We start from the raw sequence: 26,437 nt of genomic DNA, 5'->3' as shown, positions 1-26,437 counted from the left end.
CGAGATATCTTAATAGATTCTTTCCGGGATTGCATCCAGGATTCCTTCAAAGACTCCTTCCGAGATTCCTTCATCGATTATTTCCGGGTAACACGTAAGCAGTAAATAAAACCACATTAAATTAAAAGCTTATTGCAAAATGCGCAGATACCGATTATTGTTTATCCATACCTATTATTTATAGACTATTAGAAACGATCTAGCCAAAAATACACATGTACTCTATTCATATTATTGCATACACATATATCTTAACAGTTTAGTAATTTCCGCCATTTAATCTCTATTCCGCAGGTATTAAACGAAGCGGTGGGCGCGCTAATGTGGCACACAATCATCCTCACAAAAGAAGATCTGGAAAAGTTCAAAGCGTTACGGATAATCGTCCGCATCGGCAGCGGTGTCGACAACATCGACGTGAAAGCCGCCGGCGAGCTGGGCATCGCCGTGTGTAATGTGCCCGGCTATGGCGTCGAGGAAGTCGCCGATACCACCATCTGTCTGATCCTGAACCTCTACCGGCGGACGTACTGGCTAGCGAACATGGTTCGAGAAGGCAAAAAATTCACAGGACCAGAACAAGTGCGGGACGCAGCGCAGGTTTGTCTAGCTCGCTTTCTAGGTTCGAGGTACAAATTAACTAACTCGCTTATCGTTCCATTTTTTAGGGCTGTGCAAGAATACGAGGAGATACCCTGGGGTTGGTCGGTTTGGGCAGAATAGGCAGTGCGGTGGCGCTCCGGGCGAAGGTGTTCGGTTTCAACGTGAGTTTCTACGATCCCTACCTGCCGGACGGAATCGAGAAATCGCTCGGCCTGAACCGCGTCTACACCCTGCAAGAGCTGCTATTCCACTCAGACTGCGTGTCGTTACACTGTACATTAAATGAACATAATCATCACTTAATTAACGAGTTCACGCTTAAACAGGTGAGTGAATTATCTTTTTAGTATACGTACAAACCACTGAGTAATAAGTTGTTTTCGAGTTTTTTTTATTTGGGAATACAGAGGGACTGTTTTAGTTAGAAATAAAAAATCTAGAATTGAGAATTAACCCTCGAGAGATAGCGCTGTTGTATTTTGTACAACACGTTGAAAAAATCTCGCTTTTTTGCTCAGCATTAGCGTGGTGCTGGCAGTGGTGGCCAATCGCGGGAATTACGGAAGGTTAAGAAATATTCAGAATATTCTTCAGGAATTCTAGCAGAAATTTTTCTGGGTATCCTTTAAAAACTCATTTGAAGATGATTTCAGAATTTGTTCTAGGAATTATTCTTTGGCATTTCTTCAAAATTCCTTTAAATAATCCTTCAGAAATTACTTAAAAAAGGAGTATTAAGGGGTTGGTTCAGAGTTTCCTTCAAAAAGTTCACATTTTAGAAATTCTTTTCGAAATTGCTCTAGGAATTATTCTTTGGCATTTTTCGGGAATCCCTCCAGTAATAGTTCTAGACATTTTTCTTTGAATTCCTTCAGAGGTATTTCCACTAGGCGCTGTCCATAAACTACGTAGACTTTTTTTCGGCCATCTCTGTTTTTTTGGCTTTGGAAGGTATGCGATTCACTATTGAGCCTTAAAATTATTTTGCATCTGAATAGCATTGATATTGTCAAGTCTGTATCAACACCCTAATCCCACACCAAAATACCCTTTTCCTATCCCATGGCGTTTATGTGGTCAGCAAAGACTATTCAGCCATTACCCCTCCTTATCATCGGCTTTGGACTGACTTGCGCTCTCATTCCCCCACCCCTGCCAGAGATTCATTTAGAACATCAAATAGGGATTACGTTAGACATTGCCCAGCGATTTTATCAGAAATTTCAAGAGAATCTTCTCCAGGAATTTCTCCTGAATCCCCTTTAGGGATTCATTCAGAAATCCTCATAGGGATTCTTCCGGGAATTTCTCCAGAAACTTCTTCGGAAATTCCTCCAGGTATGCTTCTAGGAAATTCCTCTAGAGCTTTTGCCGGAACTTTAGATATTTTCCAAGAATTTCTACAAAGATATAGGGTTAAAACACCAGACTTCGCCCCCTTAAAATTCTGCTCTAATATTCGACACTTCATACTTTAAAAAATGGAATTTGTATGGAGGGGGTGGAATCTAGTGCTCCATGTATATGTATTAGGCCTGTCCATCTTTTCAAAAATGTTCTCTGATTCTCAAGTCCACCCCCATATTTTGATTGGCATCCCAAAAGAAGTAACTGGTCAAAATTTCAGCCAAATCCATTGAAATTAAGAGGTGCATCAAATCAATTTTGTGTTTTTCGACTATTTTTGAATTTCAAAAAATCATAAATACACTAAAACTTGTCAAAACTTAATTCTTTCGGCAGAAAGCTACACTTGTTTGCTACAACTTCTCCGAACAACGTGTGCCAATAAAATTGAAGGAAACATGTGTAATTATCACATTTGTAATCAGAAAAAACTTAAAAAGATGATTTTTTACTAATAGGGTGAGGCGGGGCAAGATGGGTCGCGGGGCAAGATGGGTCAGTGCCATTTTCGGGCGCATTACTCATGTTTTGATTATGTTAATAATTTTGTTAGATGACCAGCGTGAATATACAAAAGCTTGGGGCATTGATTGAAAAATTATTCACTCTCATTGGAAATAAAAAATAAAATGGATTTTAGCCATTTTTCTTATGCGATACATCCCATATAGGGTAGTGGAGGTATTTTGGACCGGGCAGGTATTTTGGCCCACCTTGGGAGATTTATTATATTTATCACACAATCTCTACTAAATCTTGGTATTTTTTTACTGGAACACGAAAAGTATTCAATTATGTGATGACCTTTATTTTGAATGTCAGTTAAATATGCTCTTCAGTATCAAAAATAGAGAAAATGTTTTCACTTCCAATGAAACGCACGGAAAAGCACCAAAAACAAAGAAGGTGACAAATTTGTAGTCGGCATCGAAGAGGTATTAAATTTCACAAATAAATATTTATTTCATGTGAATGTAGTTAGGGCCTTGTAAGAACTTAAAATAAACTGTTCTTAACCTCGGTGGAGCGATAATATTGACTAAAATAGTGGTTTGAGGTATGGCCAAAATATGTTCAACATAATCAGATGTGGACATATTTTGGACCACCTGTCAGATCCATCTCTCCAGTTCCTTCTAAAGGGAGAAAATATTCATGCCAATGTAATGTACTCTAAAAACAGATAAATAGAATAAGTTGGGACCTCCCGTGATCTGGTTTGTTAAACGTTTATTTTACAATGAGATTGTTGTGGGTTCGATTTGTTCTAACAACTTTTCGCCAAGTTAAAAATTTGGATTCGATTTGTGTCCTAACAACTAGTCGACAAGTTGAAATTTTCAGGTGTTTAGTCATCCAGTTTAGAAAAGTTGTCCTTCTCGGCAATCAGTTGATGACTGAGACAATGTGTTATCTAATGTATGTTTGGCAATTTAGGTATCATTCAAATTACTTTATTTTTGATGGCCTTTCCACTCATTACAATACGTGTGGAACGCCTTTATATTTAGCAAAATCACTAGACTTTCACACTTCCTATTAAGCGTTGCGTAATTTATACATGGTGACTGACGTCATGCAATAGTTAATAAATACACGTTTTGCGTCACATTTTTTTATGAAACATCATACAACAATGCGTAAAAACTGGCAATTACAACAAAATATCATAATTTTTTACCGTTACGTAATTTTTAAACGTTCCATGCCTCAAAAAATGAATAGAAAAGATGTAAACTTCACGTAGTTTTAACTATTTTTCAATTTTTGCTGTGGTGGCTTTCATTTCATGAATCAATTGAAGTTTAATTCGGTGGGCCAAAATATGTGCACTTGGTGGTCCAAAATAAAATCAGGTGGTCCAAAATAGAAGCCCGAGAACCTTCAGGAGTTTTGATATTTCTTGTATTTACTACAACAATTTTGAGTTCTGTTTGGCCTTTTTCGACAGAAAACATGTTGCTCTACGTAATGCCTACTGAAATTATCCATATTTTGAAGTGGGAACCTTCTTTTTTCGCTGAATCGTTCATCCACTTCCTAAAGGGGTCCAAAATACCTCCCTTACCCTAATCTCCATATAAACGGCCGCGGGGCAAGATGGGTCACCTTTAATTTTGAACGTATTTTTGGAGCATTGAAAAGTTATTTATTTTTTGTTACAAGACTATCTCATAAATGACTTCAATCAAGCGGAATGAGCGCTCAAAATTATAACATAAAATTATGATAATTTTTTAGTGAAAACATCGATTTTCAAGTCGCTTTAGGACCACTCATATCGTAAAGTTTTTTACATCTATATATATAAAAATGAGTTTGAAGTTCCTTTGAGGCAACAAAACTCAAGAACGGATGAACCGATCAGCATGACTCTTGCACGGTTCGGTTCGTATTCGTAGTGGCTGTGTTTATATGTACAAAAAGTTACGAAAATCAACTAAGAAAGTAAGAACATTGATAAAGTACTGATTTTTGATGAACTGGGAAGAAAATCAACATTATCGAAATAAAACCAATCTAGAGTGCGGTGCTGTTTTAAGCCCTACTGTTGTCAAACCACCACAGCTTGGCAAAACAAAGTTTGCCGGGACAGCTAGTTCCAAATAAATTTATAAAATGTTTACTAGTAGCTTTTGTTTACTCAGTATGGATATGGAGCATATATGAATGCAGAACAAATCTTATATTTTGACGTTTTTCGTTGAGAAAATGTGAATTACTTAAAAGGTGACCCATCTTGCCCCGCCTTTTTTTCACGGCCCAAAATCGATCACTTTTTAAAACTGCTTGTTTAACATCATATTTTGTATTTAATGAACTTTTTATCAACTTTTAGCATAGCTAACTAGTGTATTAAAGAGTAGCGGACGAATACAATCTAATACGATTTGTATTTACAAAGTTATGGTGATCCATCCTTAGGTGACCCATCTTGCCCCGCCCCACCCTATACGTAATAAGAGTGATATTTTAAAACAGCATCATATTCTCCAACGTTTTTTGGTTATTTGCTTCTTTGACACCAATGCTATACTGCCTATGATCGCATAATTGTCCCATATGAATAGGAAACCCAGCAAATATGGGACTGATATGCGATCATGGGTAGTATAGGAGTTGAGCAAAAAATATTAAAATTCAGAAAAGCCAAATATGGCCTAAAAACTAGCTTTTTGGAGGCAATCACGCTGTGGCGCGAAATTGTACTGAACGTAGTAGCTTTGTTTCCTTGAACAGTCAAACCTCCATTAGTCGATGTTCCTTGACTCGATATCGACTCATGGAGGTAAATTTTTCCATACCGTCGTGCGGGGCTTCTTTATACACTTTTTCATTTTTTTTCAACTTTATGACATTATAACTCCCAGACTAGTGAATGAATTCCCGCAATTTTTAAACACAATAATTGTGAGTATGTATGTAGGATGTATGCAAAATTTGAGCTAAATCCATCAATAAACAAAAAAGGTGTTCATACACCAATCGGACACATCTCATATAGAACCGGATGGGGGCTACTTTGGACATTTTTATCTATAACAAAACTGCATTTCAAATTCCAGGGTTATTTGGAAAACTACGATGTACCAATACTGTAGTATATTGTATTATACATAATTTCAATGAAAATATGCGTTTTAAGATGGTTCTGTGCTACCTTTGGTATTATGAGCAGCGTGATATTGCTATATAGATAGCCTGAAAAATGGGACCATCAATCCTTTATTTGGGCAAAACGGTCATTTATAACGTATAACGATACAAATATTCGATTGTTTATGCTACGTTGATACATTTTGAATGAATTGATCAACCCTTTGAAATTTATGAACTGTAGAAACACTGCCTACAGACCAAATGTTCTGATACGTTATGTATATTATATTGGTTTATTCGATGTTTTTTCGCGTCCTGACAAGCAATAAACGGTCTGTTTGAAAAATAATTTCAACCAAATGAAGGGAATACTATTGCTTTATAATAGTTCCTAAGACATCAAACAGATTTGAACCATATTTTGAATTCAAAAAATCCATATTCAAAAGTGTCCAAAGTAGCCCCGCATTTCAAAAGTACGACGGTACTGAAAAAAAAATCTGGGTTACTATGATGGTCCCTTCAAAAAGCTTCCCAAAGGATTTTTGTTCCACTACTCGATATTTCCTTGAGTCGATGGTCCCTTCAATATCGAATCATGGAGGTTTTACTGTAGTTTGCCTTGGCTACCCCCTACTACGGGTGATAACAAACAAGCGTGATGACAGGTGTTGGCTATCATATCAGTGCTTACGCGATGCCACTTTTTGCGCGCCAAAGCGTGATTGCACCCGAAAAGCTAGTTTTCAGGCCACATTTCTGCCGGTTTAAGCATAATTGTCCCATGTGCATTTTTGACAATATTGAGATTTTGCAGCCCCTGACCATGTATCGTGGGGTACTATCATATGAGGATATAAAAATAGGTAGTTTGTTCCGAAAATTGTTGAAAAAATGCATGGCCGATTTGTAACATTCTTAAAAGTGGACGCATAAGCGTCACGTTTCATTGGAAGTCCTATGGAACTATAAAATCGTTCTAAAACAAAAAATAGTGCTCAAATTAAAAATTGGTTGATGTTAGAACACGATTCAGCACTTATACTTCGTAGTTGAGATAATTTACTTTTTTCGAACTTTGAATGCGATTTTCTCGATTGTCTGTTTTGCACATGGGACATTTATGCGTCCACCGGCAGATTTGGCTTTCACGAATTTTAGTAATTTTTGCTCAACTCCTACATACAGCATTGCACAGTGGGACGAAATCAAAAAAAGTGGGACATGGGTATTTACTCAGAAACAATTGGAATTAGCGTTATGTGGTCTTCTACAATGTTTCTGCATTTTACAAGTATTTTATTTTGATGTAATAAAATTTCACTTAAGGGTGGTATACACTTAGATAAAAAAAATAACTTTTTTATTTTACGTCAAAATTAAAAAATGTCTAAGAAAACATTGTAGATAACGTATTTAGAAGAAACTTTGTCGAAGACCAAAAATTCTATCTCGCAGTTTAATAAAGTTATAAGGCAAAAATGGTGTACATGTCCCTTAAAATCGATTTTTCGAAATATCTTTTTAGAATGAATTTTCCCAGTTTTCCAATGTTCGGCAAAGTTGTAGATACTATCAAATGGCTATCTTTTCGTTTAAAATACTTAGGAATGTTTTTCTTACTTTTTTATACCAACTTTAGGGGGATAGATCATACAGAATAGCGACTATTAGCAGCTAATTTCCACGTTATGTTTTGCATGAACTTACACCCTTTCGATACATAGGCAAATCACAACGGGATCGAGCGGGATTCACTACACTTTTTCAATTTATGTATCGTAAGATTTTAACACAAATACCCCACTTAACAAACAGTATGTTTAAAAGATTTTTTCATTTTATTTTTTTTATTTTGCCTTTGATCTGCAAAGTTGTAGATGCTCAAAAATACACGGTTTTACCAAATAGACCAGATTGCAGAGCTCGATTATGTAAAAAACATCAAATCCTGAGAACTAATAGGAATAAAGACAAATTAAAAAAAAACAGTTATTTGAAGATAATATTTTTTCTACCACCGCGGTTGGCACAAGAAGGTGTAGATCACTGAGAGCACGATGAAAGGGCCAGGTGGAGCGTGACCTAGCGAGCATTGGGCGCGACCGAGGATGAGAGCGGCAGCCACAAACCGAGTATTGTGACGTACTATTGTTGATTATGTCTTGTCTTAAATGTGATGTTGAACAAATAAATGTAGGGGTAGTCGGGGTAATTTGGCCAATGGGGCAATATGAGCACCTCATGAAAAACACATAAAATCTATTAATTTCTGCAATTTCACCTTGCAGATCTAATATCGGCTTCATATTCAACTGATTGAGACGTTATAACGATGTACTGGAAGTTCTCATTAAATTAGAAAAATAATTTTCAAAAACATTGGCCAAATTACCCCAACGACAGCAGACCAAAAACACCACATAAGACTCATCTTGTTTAAATACCTTAGATAGCTTTTAAACTTATTTATTTTTTGTATATTTCAAGTTGATACTATAAGCAGTCGGTTGGCGAAAAGGAGGAAAAAGGTGGTTAAAAACAGGCGAGGAGAGAGGGGACCTTTGACGACTACAGGTGAATGGTGGATCAAGAAAGAGACAGTGAATGAGAGTGGGTTCTGACGAGGTGGGTTTGAAGAAAATTAAAAAAAAAAAAATGAATCAAATTAGTACATAGTGGATTCAGTAAGGGCTTATCTTAATTACTAGAGGGGTATAATACATTTTCAACGCAAGGTGGATGGTAAGAAAGTATATGGAGCGGAAAACAAAATAATCGGTAAGGTAAGAAAATCATTTAAATTCATTTTATTATTATTATTTTTGTTTACTAATTAACTTTTACTACACTCATGGTTTTATACGACCTAAATTCCGAATAGATATTAGTTTGCGTTGAGTGCATAAATCATAAGTATAATTGGGGACGGGTGAATATCAGTTCCAATAAAACTACAATCATAAAGAAACGGACTGTGAAAGGGTGGAATATTTTACATGTTCTTCTTTTTGTTCATATTTTTTCTTGCGTAATTATCATCTTTTGTTTTAAACAGTCTACGTTCGACCTAACTTTACTTGTTTAGATGACTAAATTTTCAAAAAAATCATAGAAATACTTGGTGGAAAGAATAAAAGGGATTAATTACATTTTCAACAAACATTTAAGTATAGAGTAACAGAAAAGGAATGGGAAAGTGAAATATGCGTTAAATACTAAGTTCGTCTTTTTTCCTCTATATTTTTTTTCCTATTTTATTCTAATATTCAATTTTTTTAGACTATATTGCACAAAATTATATTTTATTTTTATTTTTACTAATTAAATCATATATAAAAATAAAATTTCAGGTTTACTATATTTTTAGTTACATATACATATTAAAATGCCAAAATCTTACGCCATCTCAACTCAATTATTATCAAAATCTAATACGCAGATAGAGTTGTTGGTTGTCATTTAATATCTTTTTATAATGCATTCTCAAGGTTGATAAAACTACACTTTTAATACAAATAACCTAATTGAAAATAATACCACTCGTCGGCGAGTAATATTGCTCATAATCACCTATCTAATGTCACCTCAAGATATTATATTATATTACTTGTTATTGCATTATACTATTTTACTATATTATATTCCATTATTAATTATTTATCATCTATCTTGTGGATATTAGTAATATAATTATGTTATACCTCATCCTCTAGGCCGTAAACAATTCGCCAGCAAATGATACTCCTTCAAATTGATATTTTTTTTTTTTTCATTTTGCTACTTTTAATGTTATTATTTTATTTCTTCATAATTAATAGTATCATTGACTATATAACTACATGAAGTTAGAACGGTGCATCAGGACATGATCCGGACGATGGAGTGGATGGCGAGCCCGAGTTAAAAGAGAAGACACTACAACATACTTCTAGATGGATTCAGGACGCGTTGTAAAAAGTACAACACTGCCAAAAATCCTCGCGCACCGTGCAGTTTTAGTATCCAACAGGCGCGCGTCCTGAAAAGTTAAATTCCAATAGTTGCAATGTTTTTCCTTTTATTGCCTTATACTATATATCACTTCATTATAATTCATCTTTAATAATCACCAGTCGCGTTGACATTTTAATAACATACATAATAATGTTTTAATACAAATAATAGTCATTCAAATAATCAACAAGCTCAAAACTTTTTCGTTTCGGTGCATTGTATTATATTTCAATATTATATTTCAATTATATTTCATTATATTTCAATATTATTTTAATTGATTACATACATACATACATACATACGATATTGATATTGTATTTAATCATATTCATAATAATCAGTTAATTGTACACACAACTTTAAGGAGTTAGCAAGGTGCAACAGGGCAGCATTAAAGTTATATGAAGACGGTTGAGTGGATTGGCAGCCAAAAAATTTGCATAACATTTTTTTTAGTTGGTTTCTTTAACTTCATGGGACGGATACGATTAAGGGCAGAACAGCTGAGATGTTTTTTTTTTTTTTTTTTGGTTTTTATTTCTGTGTTTTTTAACTGATGCTAATTTTACACTTGTTGACATGAACCTCTTTTCTAACAAACCATGCCAAGGAATGTTTAACGAATGCAGCGGATTTAATAATTAACCCTGTTGATCATATCAAACTGGAAACAAATTCTTTTTATCCCACAGGTCTTACTCCATTGTACTGTTGTACATAATAACAAGGATACAAATTAATATGCAGATAAATAGGTCGATTAGAATTTCACATATTTTTATTATACATTATCAAGGGCTACTATGCACTACAATACTTCAAAGACAACAGTAACAATGCTATTCGTCGTCAAATGACATATGTTCAAAATATCATTTCACATTATATTATAATTTATATCATTATGTATTTTATATTAGGGGTGATACACAAATTATGTCACGCAAAAATCGACCTTTTTCAACCCCCCTCCCCCCTATGTCACACTTTTTGTATGGGACCTCAATATTTTTTGTAAGGGTCGTCACGTTGTGCAAAACCCCCCTCCCCCTAAGGGCGTGACGTAATTTGTGTTCGACCCCTTACCTTTGATTATACTATAATATATTCCATTGCATTATGAATATTCCCTTTTTGCCTATATATTATCTTTCGTTGACAATATTATTATAATGTTTTCCCTACCATTTAGGTCGTTAAATGACTGGTTAATGACGGCCGCCTATACTAACGGACCAGCCACACCCCCTGTTTGGACCTCTATTCAGCGATATGCTGAATTCAAATAACTAATGTTTATTTTATTACCTTTTTTTTTTTAAAAAAAAAAAACTTTATTCTTTTAACTTAGTCGTGCATTTGGGTCATTTTGATCCTTAAACGGGCACTACGTCAGCGGGGTGAACATCAACTAATGCAGGAAGAATGTTAAATTATATTTTAATATTGATTATATATTAGCTATAGCGTTGACATTTTATTAATGTAACAATTCTCTACCCTACCATCTAGGTCATAAGAGGACTCGTCAACAAATAATACTAATTCAAATTATATACAAATTGATACTTTATTTCAGTCCGCTACATTAAATTTCATGGCACTATATTTCGTTACTGTATTGACTATGCCATATTTCAATATTATATTTCATCATAATAAATTATACTTTTGACTATATAACTAAATGAGGTTGGGAGGGCAATATTGAAGTTGTAACTGTACGATGGAGTGGTTGCCTACCGGAGTGTGTTAAGAAGTAACTGTAACATCCGTGTAGATGGTTTGCAATGGATTTGACGCGCCCTTCTTGTGACAAACCATCCCGTAGGAAGATTGAAAAGTGATGTGAATCTCATTATTCACCCGGTTGGATTATACTGTTGGAAGAGATTCTTATAAATCCGCGGATTTCGCGTAAGTTCCTCCACTTACGGGTCCGTTACACCCCCTTTTGGCCCTTTTTGCAGTGATTGAGTATATATAATTCATCGTGTTTACATTTTGATACTCTAATAATGTTCTACCCTATCATCTAGCACGTAAAAGGCTTCGTCACCGAAAAAAAAATCATTTACTTCATCTACAATTGATATCTTATTTCATTTCGCTACATTACATTACATTTCATTATTATATTTATTATTATTTTTAATTATTTATTATTATATTTATTGACTATATTACATTTCATCATAAATTTCCTTAATATTATATGTAAATTATTATATAATCATGTAACTGTATGGGGTTGGGAGGGTGCATCAGGGCATCATTGAAGTTGTAACTGTACGACGGAGTGGATTGCCAGCCGGAGTGTGGTGAGAAGTTACTATAACATCCTTGTAGATGGGTTCTTCTATCCCAACAGTTGCAATGGATTTGACGCGCCCTTCTTGTGACAAACCATCCCGTAGAAAGCTTGACAAGTAATGTAAATTTCATTATTCACCCTTTTGGATCATACTGCTGGAAGGAGATTCTCTTAAACCCGCGGATTTCGCGTAAGTGTCTCTACTTACGGGTCCGCCACACCCCCTTTTGGCCCTTCATACAGCGGTATGTTGAAGTCAGGGTGGTAATGAAATTGATCTTTACTGTTAAGTGGAACTGCATGCAGAGCAAGACTCAAGCTAGGATGGTGGCTACCTACATACATACATACATTTCAAGTTGATACTATAAGATTTGATGCACAATGATGCATATTACGTTTGTGTTTCATTATGTGGGATTAATTCTTCATCAAAAATCGGATGCTCATATTACCCCGTCGGTTCAAAATCGACCCAAAAACACAGCTTTTTCCAAAAATCGTTCTTTGACATGTAAACACAATTTAACTAAAATTTTCACATCAATATAGTTTAGTATTATCAAAATCATTATGGTCATACGATGTGCGGAAGTTTAAACCTTGCATTCTGCATCTTTTGTTGATTTTTCCTTAGGGTGGCGAAATTATCCCGATTTACCCTATGTATATATGTATCACTTTTCTCCTTCAAATCAACCTTAAACTAAACAGTAAACAGCTCTGTCCTTTGAATATTAGATTGGTTTGAAATCACTTTCAAAAATTACACTCTGACACTCACTGACTGACCTCGACATATCTAAAACCAGAACACGAACAAAAATACCGCCTCCAGAAAAGTTGTTGCTTATTTGCGCTTATTAACTTTGCTGAAGACAGCATCTTTGTAAGTCCTCAGGATTTGAAGATATTGAGGTCAGTCAATGTGATGCAATATTGCTGCAATATTTTTTGTAGGTCTATACTTATGCCGGGTAGTGTATTTCTATGCATCTACAACTTTACTAATCAAATACAAAATAAAAAAAATGTTTTGAAATCATCTTTCAAACATACTGTTTGTTAAGTGGGGTATTTGTGTTAAAATCTCAAGATACCGTCGATGGGGGTGACAATGGGTCTGGGGGGTGAGATTGGGTCAAAACGGAGAAACATAAAATTGGAAATAGCTCATCAACTATCGCTAATTTATATTGAAAACTTTATATTATTTCAAAGAGGAGATGATTTTACACGTCATGATGCAGAATAAGATGTTTAGCAATAATCGTTTTTTTGTTAAATTTGTGGCTAAACTTATATGATGAAACTACTAGTAAATCACTCTGAAAAAATTTCTCCTCCGTAATGTTTCACACAAGTACCTAACCTTAAATTTTCTTATAAGTGGTTAGCTGTAGGTATAGCCTAGTTGATGCAATGATAAAAGCGGGCTGTCATTGCTCTTTTTATTTAAAAATTCAATATTTTCGACCCTATGCCTAAATATTAAGAATGGGGGTGAGATTGGGTCAAGCAAGTTATCGAGTACACATAACCTTAACTAAAAATTCAACTTGTTATCCAGTGCCCATTCGACGTTAGAGTGGTGCCATGTTTACCGTATTTTCATAAAAGCACGTTTTTTTTTTCAAAAACATATCGAAAGAGTGTCAAGCGAGTGTGTTCATACGTTTAGTGCCTAAAATCATTTATAACAATAAACCCATGCGTTTTGACAGCTCCTCTGATCATCAGCTAATCTTTAGTGTACAGCAATACCGTAAGCCCACAAAATAGACTTGATAGCGTTTTTCTTTTCCACTCATTTTTTAAATTTTAAGGAAATATCGTGAAACTACCAGACGATAGTGGCATCCAGGAAATACCGGGGCCATAAAACCGGTAACATGACAAAATTTCGGAAGACGGACGAACGTCGAAAAATATTATGTTTTTTTTTTCAATAAATATTTTAATGCATCTCTCCCTCATTGTAATCCCCCCCTCCTCTCATGGAAGTTGAAACTTCAAATGAGGATGATTATGGTGGCTAAAAATGGCGATACAACATACAAACTTTATTTTATCAAATTTCAACCATTTTTTCGATTGTATTAGCCCTTTTAGGTGGATTATTCATTTTTAAAAATTACCTAAGTTTTTATTCGTCATGGTTACATTGTATTTTAAGTAGGTTTACTAGATATGATCAATAAAATTAACTTGTATTCATAAATAGTCGACTTTGAATACTTTGACCCATTCTCACCCCCTCTAAGGGGTGAGATTGGGTCAATTTTCAATCATTTGTAGTTTAGTAGACAATTTATAGAATGTGATACTTTCTTGCTAAACTATCATTACTATATAGAAGAGTATACATACCAAATAAAAAGTTATTCCAACTTCAACTGCATGTGTTATTTAACAAACAATCTTTGAGTATCCTTTTTTGACCCATTCTCACCCCCAACGACGGTACATAAATTGAAAAAGTGTAGTGAATCCCGCTCGATCCCGTTATGTTTTGCATATGTATCGAAAGGGTGTAAGTTCATGCAAAACATAACGTGGAAATTAGCTGCTAATAGCCGCTATTCTGTATGATCTATCCCCCTAAAGTTGGTATAAAAAAGTAAGAAAAACATTCCTAAGTCTTTTAAACGAAAAGATAGCCATTTGCTGTCTTCAGAAAAAATGTGTATTTTTGCAGTATCTACAACTTTCCTGAACATTGGAAAACTGGGAAAATTCATTCTAAAAATATATTTCGAAAAACCGATTTTAAGGGACATATACACCATTTTTGCCCTATAACTTTGTTAAACTGCGAGATAGAATTTTTTGGTCTTCGACAAAGTTTCTTCTAAATACATTATCTACAATGTTGTCTTAGACATTTTTCAATTTTGACGTAAAATAAAAAAGTTAATTTTTTTATCCAAGTGTACACTACCCTTAAGTGAAATTTTATTACATCAAAATAAAGTACTTGTAAAATGGAGAAACATTGTAGAAGACCACATAACGCTAAATCCAATAGTTTCTGAGTAAATACCCATGTCCCACTTTTTTTGATTTCGTCCCACTGTGCATTGGTGTAAAAGAAGCAAATAACCAAAAAACATTGGAGAATATGATGCTGTTTTGAAAAATCCAACTTATTAGGGTGTTCAAGAACAAAATCTATCAAAAAATCAACTTTTTAAGTTCTTGTACCGACTTTTCGAACCCTCTAAGCAGAATACCCTCTATGAATGAGTGTAATCAGTTTCGTACCTTTTAATTCCGCCCTATGTTGCTTATCCTTTGACAGATACGCGTATTTCGACTACCACTTGTAATCTTCCTCAGTGTCAGTTATCCACTCACTTTTTAAGGATTTTCTGATTACAAATGTGATAATTACACAAGTTTCCTTCAATTTTATTGGCACACGCTGTTCGGAGAAGCTGTAGCAAACAAGTGTAGCTTTCAATTTCTGCCGAAAGAATTAAATTTTGACAAGTTTTAGTGTAGTTATGATTTTTTGAAGTTCAAAAATAGTCGAAAAACACAAAATTGATTTAATGCACCTCTTAATTTCAATGGATTTGGCTGAAATTTTGACCAGTTACTTCTTTTAGGATGCCAATCAAAATATGAGGGTGGACTTGAGAATCAGAGAACATTTTTGAAAAGGTGGACAGGCCTAATATGTATTCTTCAAGAATTATCTCCAGGAACTGCTCAAGGTTTCCCTCAAAAACTCGTCCAGGAATGCTTTCCAAAATTCCATAAAGGATTCCTTCAGAAATGTATCCATGAATTCTTCCATGAGTTTTTTTTTCTCTTTCGATTGAATTTCTGTACGAATTCCTCTAGAAATATCCCAAGAGATTCAAAAAAAATGTTGCTCGGATTGCTTCAGGTAATCTCTAGAAGATTCCCCAGGCACTCCTGCAGCGATTGCTTCATGAATTCATCCTGGTATTTATTTGGAATCTTTCTGACGTTCGTCGCGACATTCCTCAAATGTTTCTTAGGAATTGCTTCAGGAACTTCATTAGGAAATATTTCTTGGCATTTCTCCAGGACACCCTTCAAAAATTTCAAAATAAATCTTCTAGCACTTGTGCAGGAGTTTTTCTAAAATTATCAAGGAATTCCGTTAGGTTTCATCAGGAATTTCTCTAAGAATACCTCCACAGTTTTTTTTCTAAAATTTCTGTAGAGGTTCCTGCAGAAATTGCCCCAGAGATTGTTTCAACGATTTCTTTAGAGATTCTAACAGGGATCAGAAACTTCTCCAGAACTTTTTAAAGCATTCATCTAGAAAACCGTCCATGGACTTTCTCAAAAATACTTTATATATTTTATTACATTAAGAAAAAGAGATTCAGAGCTCCTTCAAAGTTTTCTCAAAATCTCTCTAAAAAATTTTCTCCAAGGTTTGCTTTAGAAATTCTACAAAAGATTATTAAGGAAATTCTCAAGATTTCTACACATTCCTTTGGATATTCTTTCAAGACATTTCTCTTCCAGAAATTGCTCCAAGGATTTCTTGAGAAATCCTCTGATTCATTCAGAAATGTTTCTAGAGATTCTTATGAAAATTCTTACGGAACAGCTGGAAGACATTCTTGCAGTGATTCCTTCTGAAATTCACACGGAGATTTCATCAAAGTGCGAAATTTCAGAATACCAATCTATGTGGTCAATTATGATGGTTTACACAGCGTTGCACATATCAGTCTAATTAGTTTCGCCCGAAAGCCGTGCATCGACATAATCTGCCAAAACTCATTTATTATCACTAAATTGTATCTAATTTAAAAGCGGTGCACAGATGGTTGGCCTGCCAGTTGTTGTCCAGAATTTATATACGATCCTCCGCAGGGTGAACTACTGAGCATTCGTTGATCGGTTTTCACGAAAACCAATCTGACACATGATACGCACTGACGTAATCTTATATCGCGCACCGTTCACAATTGCAAAAATCTCAACATATCATTCTGATTCACGCTACCTGCGCTGCCACACGCTGCCCGTGCAAAGGTTGATAGCAAATTGAAAACTCATTTTGATGTTGTGATGTCGTTGATTTTGATTACTCACGTTGCTATCGTTTTGGTCGTTTTAACGGTTAAAACATCGAAATCGAGGGCAGAAAAATGTTCCCCTGAAATCAAGTTGAAAACTAGTTTTGCTATCGGTGCTAGCAAATTGAAAACACAATAAGATATTGGTTTTTTATCAGTTGAAAACAAAACGAGTATGCAATATGATGCTGTATTAAGACAATGAAAACAAAACTGAGAAAACATATTGAGTAATCAATTTGCAGTAAAATGAAAACGATGAAAACAAATTTACAAATTTTGATATAAATGTGCTTTGAAAAGTATGGACGGAAAACAAAATCTTGAATACATAATTAGTTATCGTTTTGTTGTAATAATATACTGATTGTAACAAGAATTGAATTCGTTGTTCTTTTTATTTAAAATATAAATAATAGAAAAGTGTTCAAAGCTTTTAATCTTGTCATCAATTTGATATAGATTACAAAAAATGTTATCAATTTGCTGTCATTTTGATGTTGGACTTTGCTCGGGTGCACTCTCTTCGTGCCGTCGTTTCTTGCTACGTGCGATGGATCTATTTCCCTTCTGCTCAGTTAAGGGTCTGTTCCAATTGGCGAATTAAAATTTATTTTTACTTAAATTTGACAGTTCGGCACTTAAACTTGACAGTTCTCCTAAGGAAATAATTATCAAACTGTCAAGTTTAAGTGAAAATTGATTTTAATTCTCCAATTGGAAGAGACCCTTAGTTTAGTATTCGATTCTTGGCGGCGTTTTGCTTCTTCCTCACTGGTTGGCAAATCTCAATGACAGAAAACCTCTTTCAACAATAGGTCCTTTTTCATAAAGATATTTCCCCGAAAATTCCTGTGGAATTTTAAGGCCCCTTAGCGTGTCAGCTCAAATTTTGCTCTTCTTATTTGATTCTTATTCCAAACAGTCATCAAGCACGATAGTAGTTGTGTAGCCTTTCTATACCAATTCCATAAACAAACAAACAAAAATAGCACCTCTTTGTCTCGGTACCTCCAATGTAAACATTTCGAGAATATGAATCATTTGAAAGCAACTCAAGCAGTAAACTACTCTACTTCAATGAATAACAAGGAAACATATCCAAATGTCACGAAAAATGTTAAATTTTTTATGTAACAAGCTAGAAATGATCGAATTATTTTGGTACGCTCTCCCACTGTTTATGTTTGCTGCAACAGCAGTGCTGGCGGACCGCTTGGTGAATATTTCGTAAATTATAATGCTTTGCTTATTTCATTAACAATTGTGGTGAAAAAGTTAAAAAATAATCACCCCGCAAATTATTTTTGATTTTATGACGCATAACCAATGTGTTTGACTGGATTTTTTAATTGATTTCGATCAATTTCATTGATGCTTTGGCCAGCAGGATCGACATCACTGCGTGCAATGATCGATGATTGTGCGCGCCAAAAAACATCACCGCGCTGCCGCCGTCGTCGTTGGTACTGCGGTGGGTGGTAAACACCGCCAACCACATGTTGAGTGTGGTCGAAACAAATCGTTAAAAATTTCTACTTTCGAGTGAAATAATGCTTAGTAGGAGTGATTACTTGTAAAGAGGCTTGTATTTGAAGTAGTGTGAATACATTTTTATGCCGAATATCGCGCGTGAAATTGATTATTTTATAGAATAAGATAAGTGTCGTTTTTTTACAAATATGTATTGGTGCAATGTTGTGTAAAGTTGATTTCGGTCAATGATTTTGAAGAAGCCATTTGGCGATGACACGCTAAGGGGCCTTAAAAGGAGGCTGTATAGATTTCTTGAGGAATCGAGTTCTGGGAAACGATTCTCTGGGGAATGAGTTATTCTTAGATATGAAATTCTGGGAAATGGTTTTCAGGCAAATGGTTTTCGAGGAAATGCTGTACAAACACTGAAGATTCTGCAGCTTGCCCGGCAAAACTATTCCGCAAAAAAAACTCTTCTCCCCAAAAGGCAGAGGGCCCATATATTCCATCATGTGGAAAAGAATACTTGGAATTAAAATTCTGGGAAATGGTTTTATGGGAAGAATTGGAAGATGATTTTCGAGTGAATGTTATAGAACTTCCTCTGCTTATTACAACGCTCCTAGTGGTTTTTGAAAGCCTTTGATTTGAAATCATTGTGAAATCTCTAAAACCAGACACGTTGTTACAAAGTGAATATAGCTAAATAACGCGTTCCTTTTTTCTTCCATTCCAGATGAGACCCGGTGCATTTCTAGTGAACACAGCCCGCGGCGGACTGGTGGACGACGAAGCGCTCGCCCTCGCACTGAAACAGGGCCGAATCCGGGCGGCCGCCCTCGATGTTCATGAGAATGAGCCATTCAATGTATTTCAGGTTTACTTACTATTTAGATTCTAAATTTTCCTCTATATGTATTTGTCTGTTTGTGTGGTTTATGTTTGTGGTTTTCCGTTCTCTTTCTTCCCGCGCCCACCGAGTTACGTGCGCGCTCGCACACATGTACACATATGTTCGTTTGAACAGATTGTGTGCGTGTGTGCGTGCGTTTGTGTGACGTGTTTTCTAAAATTCTCCAACACTGTTGTTGTCCACATTGTGTAAACATACCTACCGTTAGCAGCCGAATTCGCTGAAAAGTGCAACGGTTCCGGATTTTTGCATTCCACTTCTTCTCTAAATTGGCCGATCAGTTTCGGTTTTGTGATGGTCGATAAACTAGCCATAAATGTCCCGAGCATATCTGTGCAGATGCAACAATGAACGTATTTTATGGCCAACAAACGGAGGTCTCTATGTTTGTCAATGACAAAAGATTTATTCTAGATTGAACGTTTAATTCATTTTATCGAGAAACCGAACGCTCGTCTCGTAACTAATATCGAACATATCAATTGAGACACATATACCGATCAATGTTTCACATTGTCGCCATCAGCAAAGTAAATTCGTCATTTCACCTCATTTCGTGCATTTCATACGGAAATGGGAGCAAATCTATGGAAAAGTGCTTATGATAGCCCTCAGACCATTACATATTTGGTATTTTTGCTTATCGTTAAAAATGGCATTTCTTAGTTCTATATTAAAATCATGGAACGATAAGAAAAACTTAAGAAAACAAAAACGCCAAGTATAGACAAATCCTGAGAGGTATTATAACATTTATTCAAAGAATTGCTCTTACTGCTTTGGCATTCAAAGCCAGGACCGGGATCCAAGGGATCAGATCTCTTGCCGTGACAACCCGAACCTAACCATTAAACAGCGTAACACATCTAACACGTTTCCATGCGGCGGGGCGATTCTTGGTACTCAACTCAGAAACTGCTCATTTGGCAATCGTAGGTTATTTGTGGTTTAGTCAGCTGGCGCGTCGGTCCAATCCCACGGACTCGTCTGTTCAAATCTCGTCGAAGTGTAAATTTATATGACACTTTTTTTTTCTATATGTAATTTTCAATGTTATGTTCTCTGAAGCTCATGAATTTTATAATATGAAACAATTACTCGTACCAAGAATCGAACTACCGAATCATATCATTTTTCGGACATTTCAAAGTAGTAGTCTAGTATCAAGTCAGTAGAACAAGTGAGCGACTAACATCACTAACAACCGCCGTGGCCAGTGTTTCTCAATCAAGGTACAAAAACCAAACCCCCGGTTAGTAACATCTGGTTGAGAACTGCTGCCTCGGTTTCATTGTAGTTGTGCATTGTTTCACAACCCCACGAATCTGATGAAAACGTTTCCCCCATTTTTGTTTCGTTTTCTCATAACCCACAAAAAAAAAACACAAAACAGGGTTCCCTGAAAGACACACCCAACCTGCTGTGTACGCCCCATGCCGCCTTCTACAGCGAGGCCGCTACGACCGAACTGCGCGAGATGGCAGCCAGCGAAATCCGGCGGGCAATCATCGGCAATATTCCGGACTGCCTCCGGAACTGCGTCAACAAGGAATACTTCCTACGATCGTCGACGGGCGGCGGTGCCGGAGGATACTCAGACAGTAAGCAGAAGTTCCAGTTGACCGCGGCGTAGGTTGTGTGACGTTGCTCAGTGAGAGATTATTCCCCGGGATGAACGACACTGTATCAATGACATGTAAACAGGGATGGAACACTCACTTGGAAAGAGTTACACTCACTTGCTATTTTCTCATCTCAGAAGCATGCTATCAAAAACAGTGTATGGAGCACTTTTACCTTGTGATTTCATCTCAAACATTCCCGAATAAAGTAAGGGTCGCACACGCATACCAAAGTCGTGACAGAGCGTTCAAGGCAACTCTCCACGAGGTGAGTGTAATTTGCATTCACCTCATGGAGACTCGTCTTCATAGCCCTCTCACGACTTTGGTATGCATATACGACCCTTGATGTGTTCGGCAAAGTTTTAGATAAAACCACAAGGTAAAAGTGCTCCATACACTGTTTTTTGATAGCATGCTTTTGAACTGAGAAAGTACTAAGTGAATGTAACTCTTTCGAAGTGAGTGTTCCCATCCCTGCATGTAAATAGTGTATTCTGTGCTTCAGTGCATTTGGAGTGTTTACATAGATTATTAGTTTCTTTGAACAAAACAAACTTGAACAAAAGTAGTTGTAGTTGAACCAATATTGTCAAGGGATCTCTGTGTAAGAAATTGATTGCAGATCAATAGGTAATTGATTATTTTAACAAAAGCTCGATTATAAAAGTTGTTGCATTCATCTAAATAAGTAAAATAACTGTTATTATTGCTTGAATTGAATAGATTCAATCGGTGTGTCCTGTATTTCCGGGAAATAGTCTCCAGGGGAAAATTTTACCAGCAAATGTCACACAATCGCCGCGGTCAATTCCTCAACACTCTCATCGAAGCAAAAAGCATCCGACCCAGTTGATTGCCTTCGATGGGAATGTGTTGAACCTAGCACTTAAACCATTAAAACCAAAACCAAAACAAAACTTATAGCTGGTAAAAATGGCGGCCATTATTATTCAGGTGGATTACAGCAAGCACATAGTACAACGCCGCTCGAGTTACCGCTCAGTTCTGGACCGCACGGGCCGCCCAGTGGACCCCCGCCACCGTCAGTCGCCGTACCACCTGTCTCCGCTGTCACAGCGCCACCACCACAAGGTATACAACATTCTATGGTCAGCAAATCGGTATGTTAACAGAAACAACGAAAACGAAAACTGAGTGAAGCAACACGAATCTTGAAACGAACTGTGTGGTTGTTAAAAGTGTGTTTTAGTCCTGTTATTGTTTTCCTGGTTTCCTTTCTTCTGACACATGTATTCCTTTCCTGGTTCTTTATTGTCCTTTGAGTTTACGGTCTCTTGGTTTTCATTATTATTTTCCTATTTATTTTTTATACCTTTCTTTTTTCGATAGTTTCATTTGTTTTTAATTTTCTTAGTAATTTAGCATGTCTATTGATTATTAGATGTCAATTTTCTGTTACAGTATACACTTGATATGCATGTGAAAGGATTATTTTACTGCACCAGAGGGGAATACCTTTTAGTTCTCCTATTGTTCGTTTTTCACGTGAAATAGTAATGTTTCCGTTTCACTTTTTTTAGTTTCTCACCCTCACACATTACTACCAACCAACCAACCACCAATCCACCAATACGAAACACACATGACTCCAATTCAAATTCTGCCTTCGGGAGATGTTGATCAAAAATTTACGAGAAAATCAATATCATTCTCACAGTTGTTTTATGCTGATGTGAAACTAACTTTCGATGGCAGATTTTGAGTTGCAAAAACACGCACGCAGTTGTTGTTATCAGAGGTTGTTGCTCTACTACTGGAAGATGACAATCGATCGCACTAGGTGATTTGTGTACTTGGGATGGGTTGAGATTATTTTGAAAGAGTGGTTTGTTCGACTGGGAATTATATCAATTTTAAAAGTGAGTTGGACATTGCTACCGAGCAATGCAAAATTTTAGATAAACTGAGATTTGTGATACAATTTTCCTGCTGAAATCAAATCATGTTTGGGACCAGTCTTTGTAGATTTCAGTTCTTTTTGTTCTGGTTCAGAATCTTACTTTCGAGGAGCACCTGGCCTTTACTACTTTCAGTAAAAATTAAATGGAAAACTAACGTGCCTCGAGCATGTGTTCTTGTCAACATCGCAGATTTATGTGGTGTCATAATTAAGATCGCACGCAGAGTCATGGCATATCTCCAAAAATAACCAGTTGAATTTAACAAATTCTTGGGAACCGGCGTCTCATCTCAACACCACGTCAAGCACCGATTAGGGAATTGTTCCGTGTTTGTAGATGCTCCCACGGGGGAGCTTTGTCACCACTTTGTGGAATTTCGTAACCGTTACGCTGTACACATGTCTATGTTGCCCTTTACTAGCAAGTATCAGTCGGAACGTATTTGACAAAAATATGAAAATTATAAGAAACAGTACGTCAATTGATTGGCAAATTGAGAGATGAAATTGTGAAAAAAAATCGCGTTCTGGTGGGATTTGAATCCACGACTCTGTATTCGCTTGATCGGTGCTTTTACCAACTAAACCACAGAACAGGTTTTGCGGAATAGAAAGTCAAACAGAATCCGAGCCCGCATCATGATTTTTTTTTGCAATTTCAACTCTCATTCGGCTTAAATGACAATATATCTACACGCTTGCCTTCATAGACATGTGTACCGTAGTTGCGTTTCATCGGCGCAGTTAGTCGCTTGAGTGTGCGACCGAATCGAGCTCTCGCCGCATACAAAAAAAGTCGCCAGCAACAAATACGGTTCGGTGCCTAGGTATGCGGAGTGCAAGAGTAAGTCTCGGTATTCTATAAACAATTCACCCTCGCTTGTAGTTAGACTCCATACTTGACTCGAGTCAAGTACGAGACACTGAAGACGACCTTACAGTTGAGATCGAAACTCCTATTTATCACAGGATGCAAATACATAGTTGGAAAGTATTTAACTCGATTGTATATTACAATTGGTTTGATAGACGCAATCAAATAAGGATTGCAGTGGTATGGTTCATACGAAATGTTTGGTTCAGCCTTCTGTGTTGATACCATATGACCAGATACGAAGATAGTTGATAGTTGATGGTTGGTGTTGCCTATATGGCATCCCTATTATTTTGATTAAGTTCTACTTAGTAAAAAATGTAGTTCAACAGTATGTACGTTACTGGAACAAAGGCGTGAAGCAGCTTAGTGTTCTATTAGCACTTCCACGGTTATGATCTGAGAGCTTCCTCTGCCAATGACCATTTTCTAAGTGTATGTATATCGTTTGGTTGGCACGAAGTTACTCTGTATTTAATGCCCAAGTAAGTTAAGGGAATTTCCTTTACGAAAAGTTCTGGGGCCAACCGGGAATCGAACCCGTCAGCATAGTGATGCTGGTAACCCACGCTTTTATAGGTGTGGCTATATGGGCTCAAGAACACTGTAGAAACACTCTAAAAATGAATGAGGTATTCAATATATTTGCTGATCCAATCCCCTATTGCAAAATAACAATTCTGTAGTCCTCGATATGGACTTCTCATTTATTGATCTAAACATTTTAAAGTTTGATGCCCACAAACATTTGTACCGTTCTGGCCTATTGTCAAAAACAAAACAAAACTAACGCCGTTCATTATTGCTTTTCTTCTATTTTTCTCTCTTCTCTTTCTCTCCCGCGCCGCCACACCGAAACGCCCGCTGCGCCGCTTTTAGATATTGATGCACTTGATTACGGAACCGTAGCTTTTAATGCCCAAAACAAGCACAATTTCCGTTAATGAACAATTCACCTACACCCACCTACCACCACCACCACCACCTACATACACACACAAACACACACCCATAGAATCATCTCTCATCCCTGGTGTTTGTTGACCGATGGCACCGCCGGGGCAAAACTAACTCTGAGGTAGGTGCGCAAATTTTTGTCATTTTTTTTCTAGTTGAATTTATTAGTTTGTTTTCCGGAAAATGGGTACTTGAGAGAAAAAGAGAAAATAAAATATCTGAGTGCAAAACTGGCAATACTTTTCTATTGCTTTAAATCTTTTTAGTTTACTTGCCCTGGGTTCAATCCCTAGCTCGTCCCTTTGTATCTTTCTATTTGTTTTCTCTCATTTTTCTCTGCACAATCAACTTGCTTACCAAACGGCAATCCACGCATCAATGTGAACCTCTAGGGCACGGTTTTCGCCAGTGTTGGGAATACTCACTTGCAAAGAGTAACACTTTGCTTTTATCTCAGTTCAAAAACAAAACATGCTGTTAAAAAACGGTTTTTGAAGGACTTTTACATTGCAGTTCTATCTAAAAGTTTGCCGAATAAAGTAAAGATCACACACGCATACCAAAGTCGTGAAAGAGACGTGAGTATGTATAACTTATACTCACTTCGCGCTCACAGTTCTCTCACGACTTTGTTAGGGTAGAGAGCCACTTGAACAGTGGCCGGTATTTTGGACACTCTTCGTTATAACTCAGTCAATTCCAAACCAATTGACTTGAAATTTTGTACATGGCTAGGCTACTATACGTTTCTCACCTTGTTCCAAAAATTGTGTTAATTGGTTGAAAATTGGCTGAGTTATAGCAGAAAAGTGCCCAAAACAGGGGCCCTGCCGAGATGCTTCCACTTCCCTATGCGTGTGCGATTCTTACTTTTCGAAAAATTTTAGATAAAACTACAATGTAAAATGTCCTTGACCGTTTTTTGGTAACATGCTTCTGAACTGAGATAGTAGCATGTGAGTATAACTCTTGCAAGTGAGTATTTCCAACACTGGTTTTGGCTAGTCTAAGGGAAATATTTTTTTTTAAATAACCAATAAACCTATGAAAGCTGCCAATATGTAAGAAAAATGCAGGCCGACAATTCGGCTTAAGCTCTACTAGGCCCTCGGTACAGGCTTGACAGAAACTCCCTCGCGAGAAAATGAGGAAGCGATTTTGTTGATTTTCTGAGGAGTGAAAATAAAACTCAGAAATCACAACGCAAATCCTCAACAACACCGAGCGCGAGCTTGCCGCGCAGCAAGGAGTTCGTCCAACACTCATAATTGCTTGTTGTGTTTCTCACGTCCACGCACACTCAAAAAGCTCTCGCGAGTTCCACTCCCATACAAAGAAAGACTCTCGAGGCGAAAATCGCACTCAAAAACCCGAAATAATCATCGGCTCTTTTTTCGTTCCCCTCTTCCTCGCTCAGTTTTTATTGCCTCTCTGTTTGGGGTTCGTTCGCTCCCTCGCGACGAGGCAAAAGCAAAACACTGCTCTAGAGCATGTTGCAAAACTCTTTTGATTTCGAGGAGGATTATCAAGCCTGCCTCGGTAAAAAATAATTGGACTTTCTGCGATAGGCCTAAATAAAAAGGTGTGCATAAACATTAAAGTGGTATGAGTTTTTATGACTAAAAGAACTTATACCCATCATCGACAAAAGAAACTTTGATAATCGATTTCAACAGGTC

At 36.5% G+C, this 26,437-nt stretch overlaps 3 protein-coding genes across 9 annotated transcripts in view; 2 read left to right on the top strand and 1 right to left on the bottom strand.

The window, feature by feature from the left end:
- The window catches only part of LOC109429300 (E3 ubiquitin-protein transferase MAEA), a 331,826-nt gene that overhangs the window by 250,305 nt on the left and 55,084 nt on the right, over nt 1-26,437 (top strand). The window lies entirely within an intron of this gene.
- The window catches only part of LOC109429301 (C-terminal-binding protein), a 377,738-nt gene that overhangs the window by 338,068 nt on the left and 13,233 nt on the right, over nt 1-26,437 (bottom strand). The gene's annotated exons all lie outside the window — the stretch shown is intronic.
- On the top strand, nt 274-25,872 carry LOC134283972 (C-terminal-binding protein-like). 3 transcript variants are annotated; one of them, XM_062846814.1, is made up of 6 exons: nt 274-600; nt 669-929; nt 19,205-19,336; nt 20,775-20,982; nt 21,931-22,098; nt 24,681-25,872. In XM_062846814.1, the coding sequence occupies exons 1-6, from the start codon at nt 322-324 to the stop codon at nt 24,743-24,745; spliced, it is 1,113 nt and encodes a 370-aa protein (XP_062702798.1). In that variant the 5' UTR covers nt 274-321; the 3' UTR covers nt 24,746-25,872. The 3 variants fall into 3 exon arrangements, with proteins under 3 accessions (XP_062702798.1, XP_062702799.1, XP_062702797.1); XM_062846815.1 differs by having other exon boundaries at nt 275-600; nt 19,205-19,345; nt 21,961-22,098; XM_062846813.1 differs by having other exon boundaries at nt 275-600; nt 19,205-19,345.

The sequence above is a fragment of the Aedes albopictus genome, chromosome 1, assembly GCF_035046485.1.
Source record: "Aedes albopictus strain Foshan chromosome 1, AalbF5, whole genome shotgun sequence".
In the NCBI taxonomy this organism is placed as follows: Eukaryota; Metazoa; Arthropoda; class Insecta; order Diptera; family Culicidae; genus Aedes; species Aedes albopictus.
Note: the sequence above shows the minus strand (reverse complement) of the source record. Positions and strands in the feature narration are given on the sequence as shown.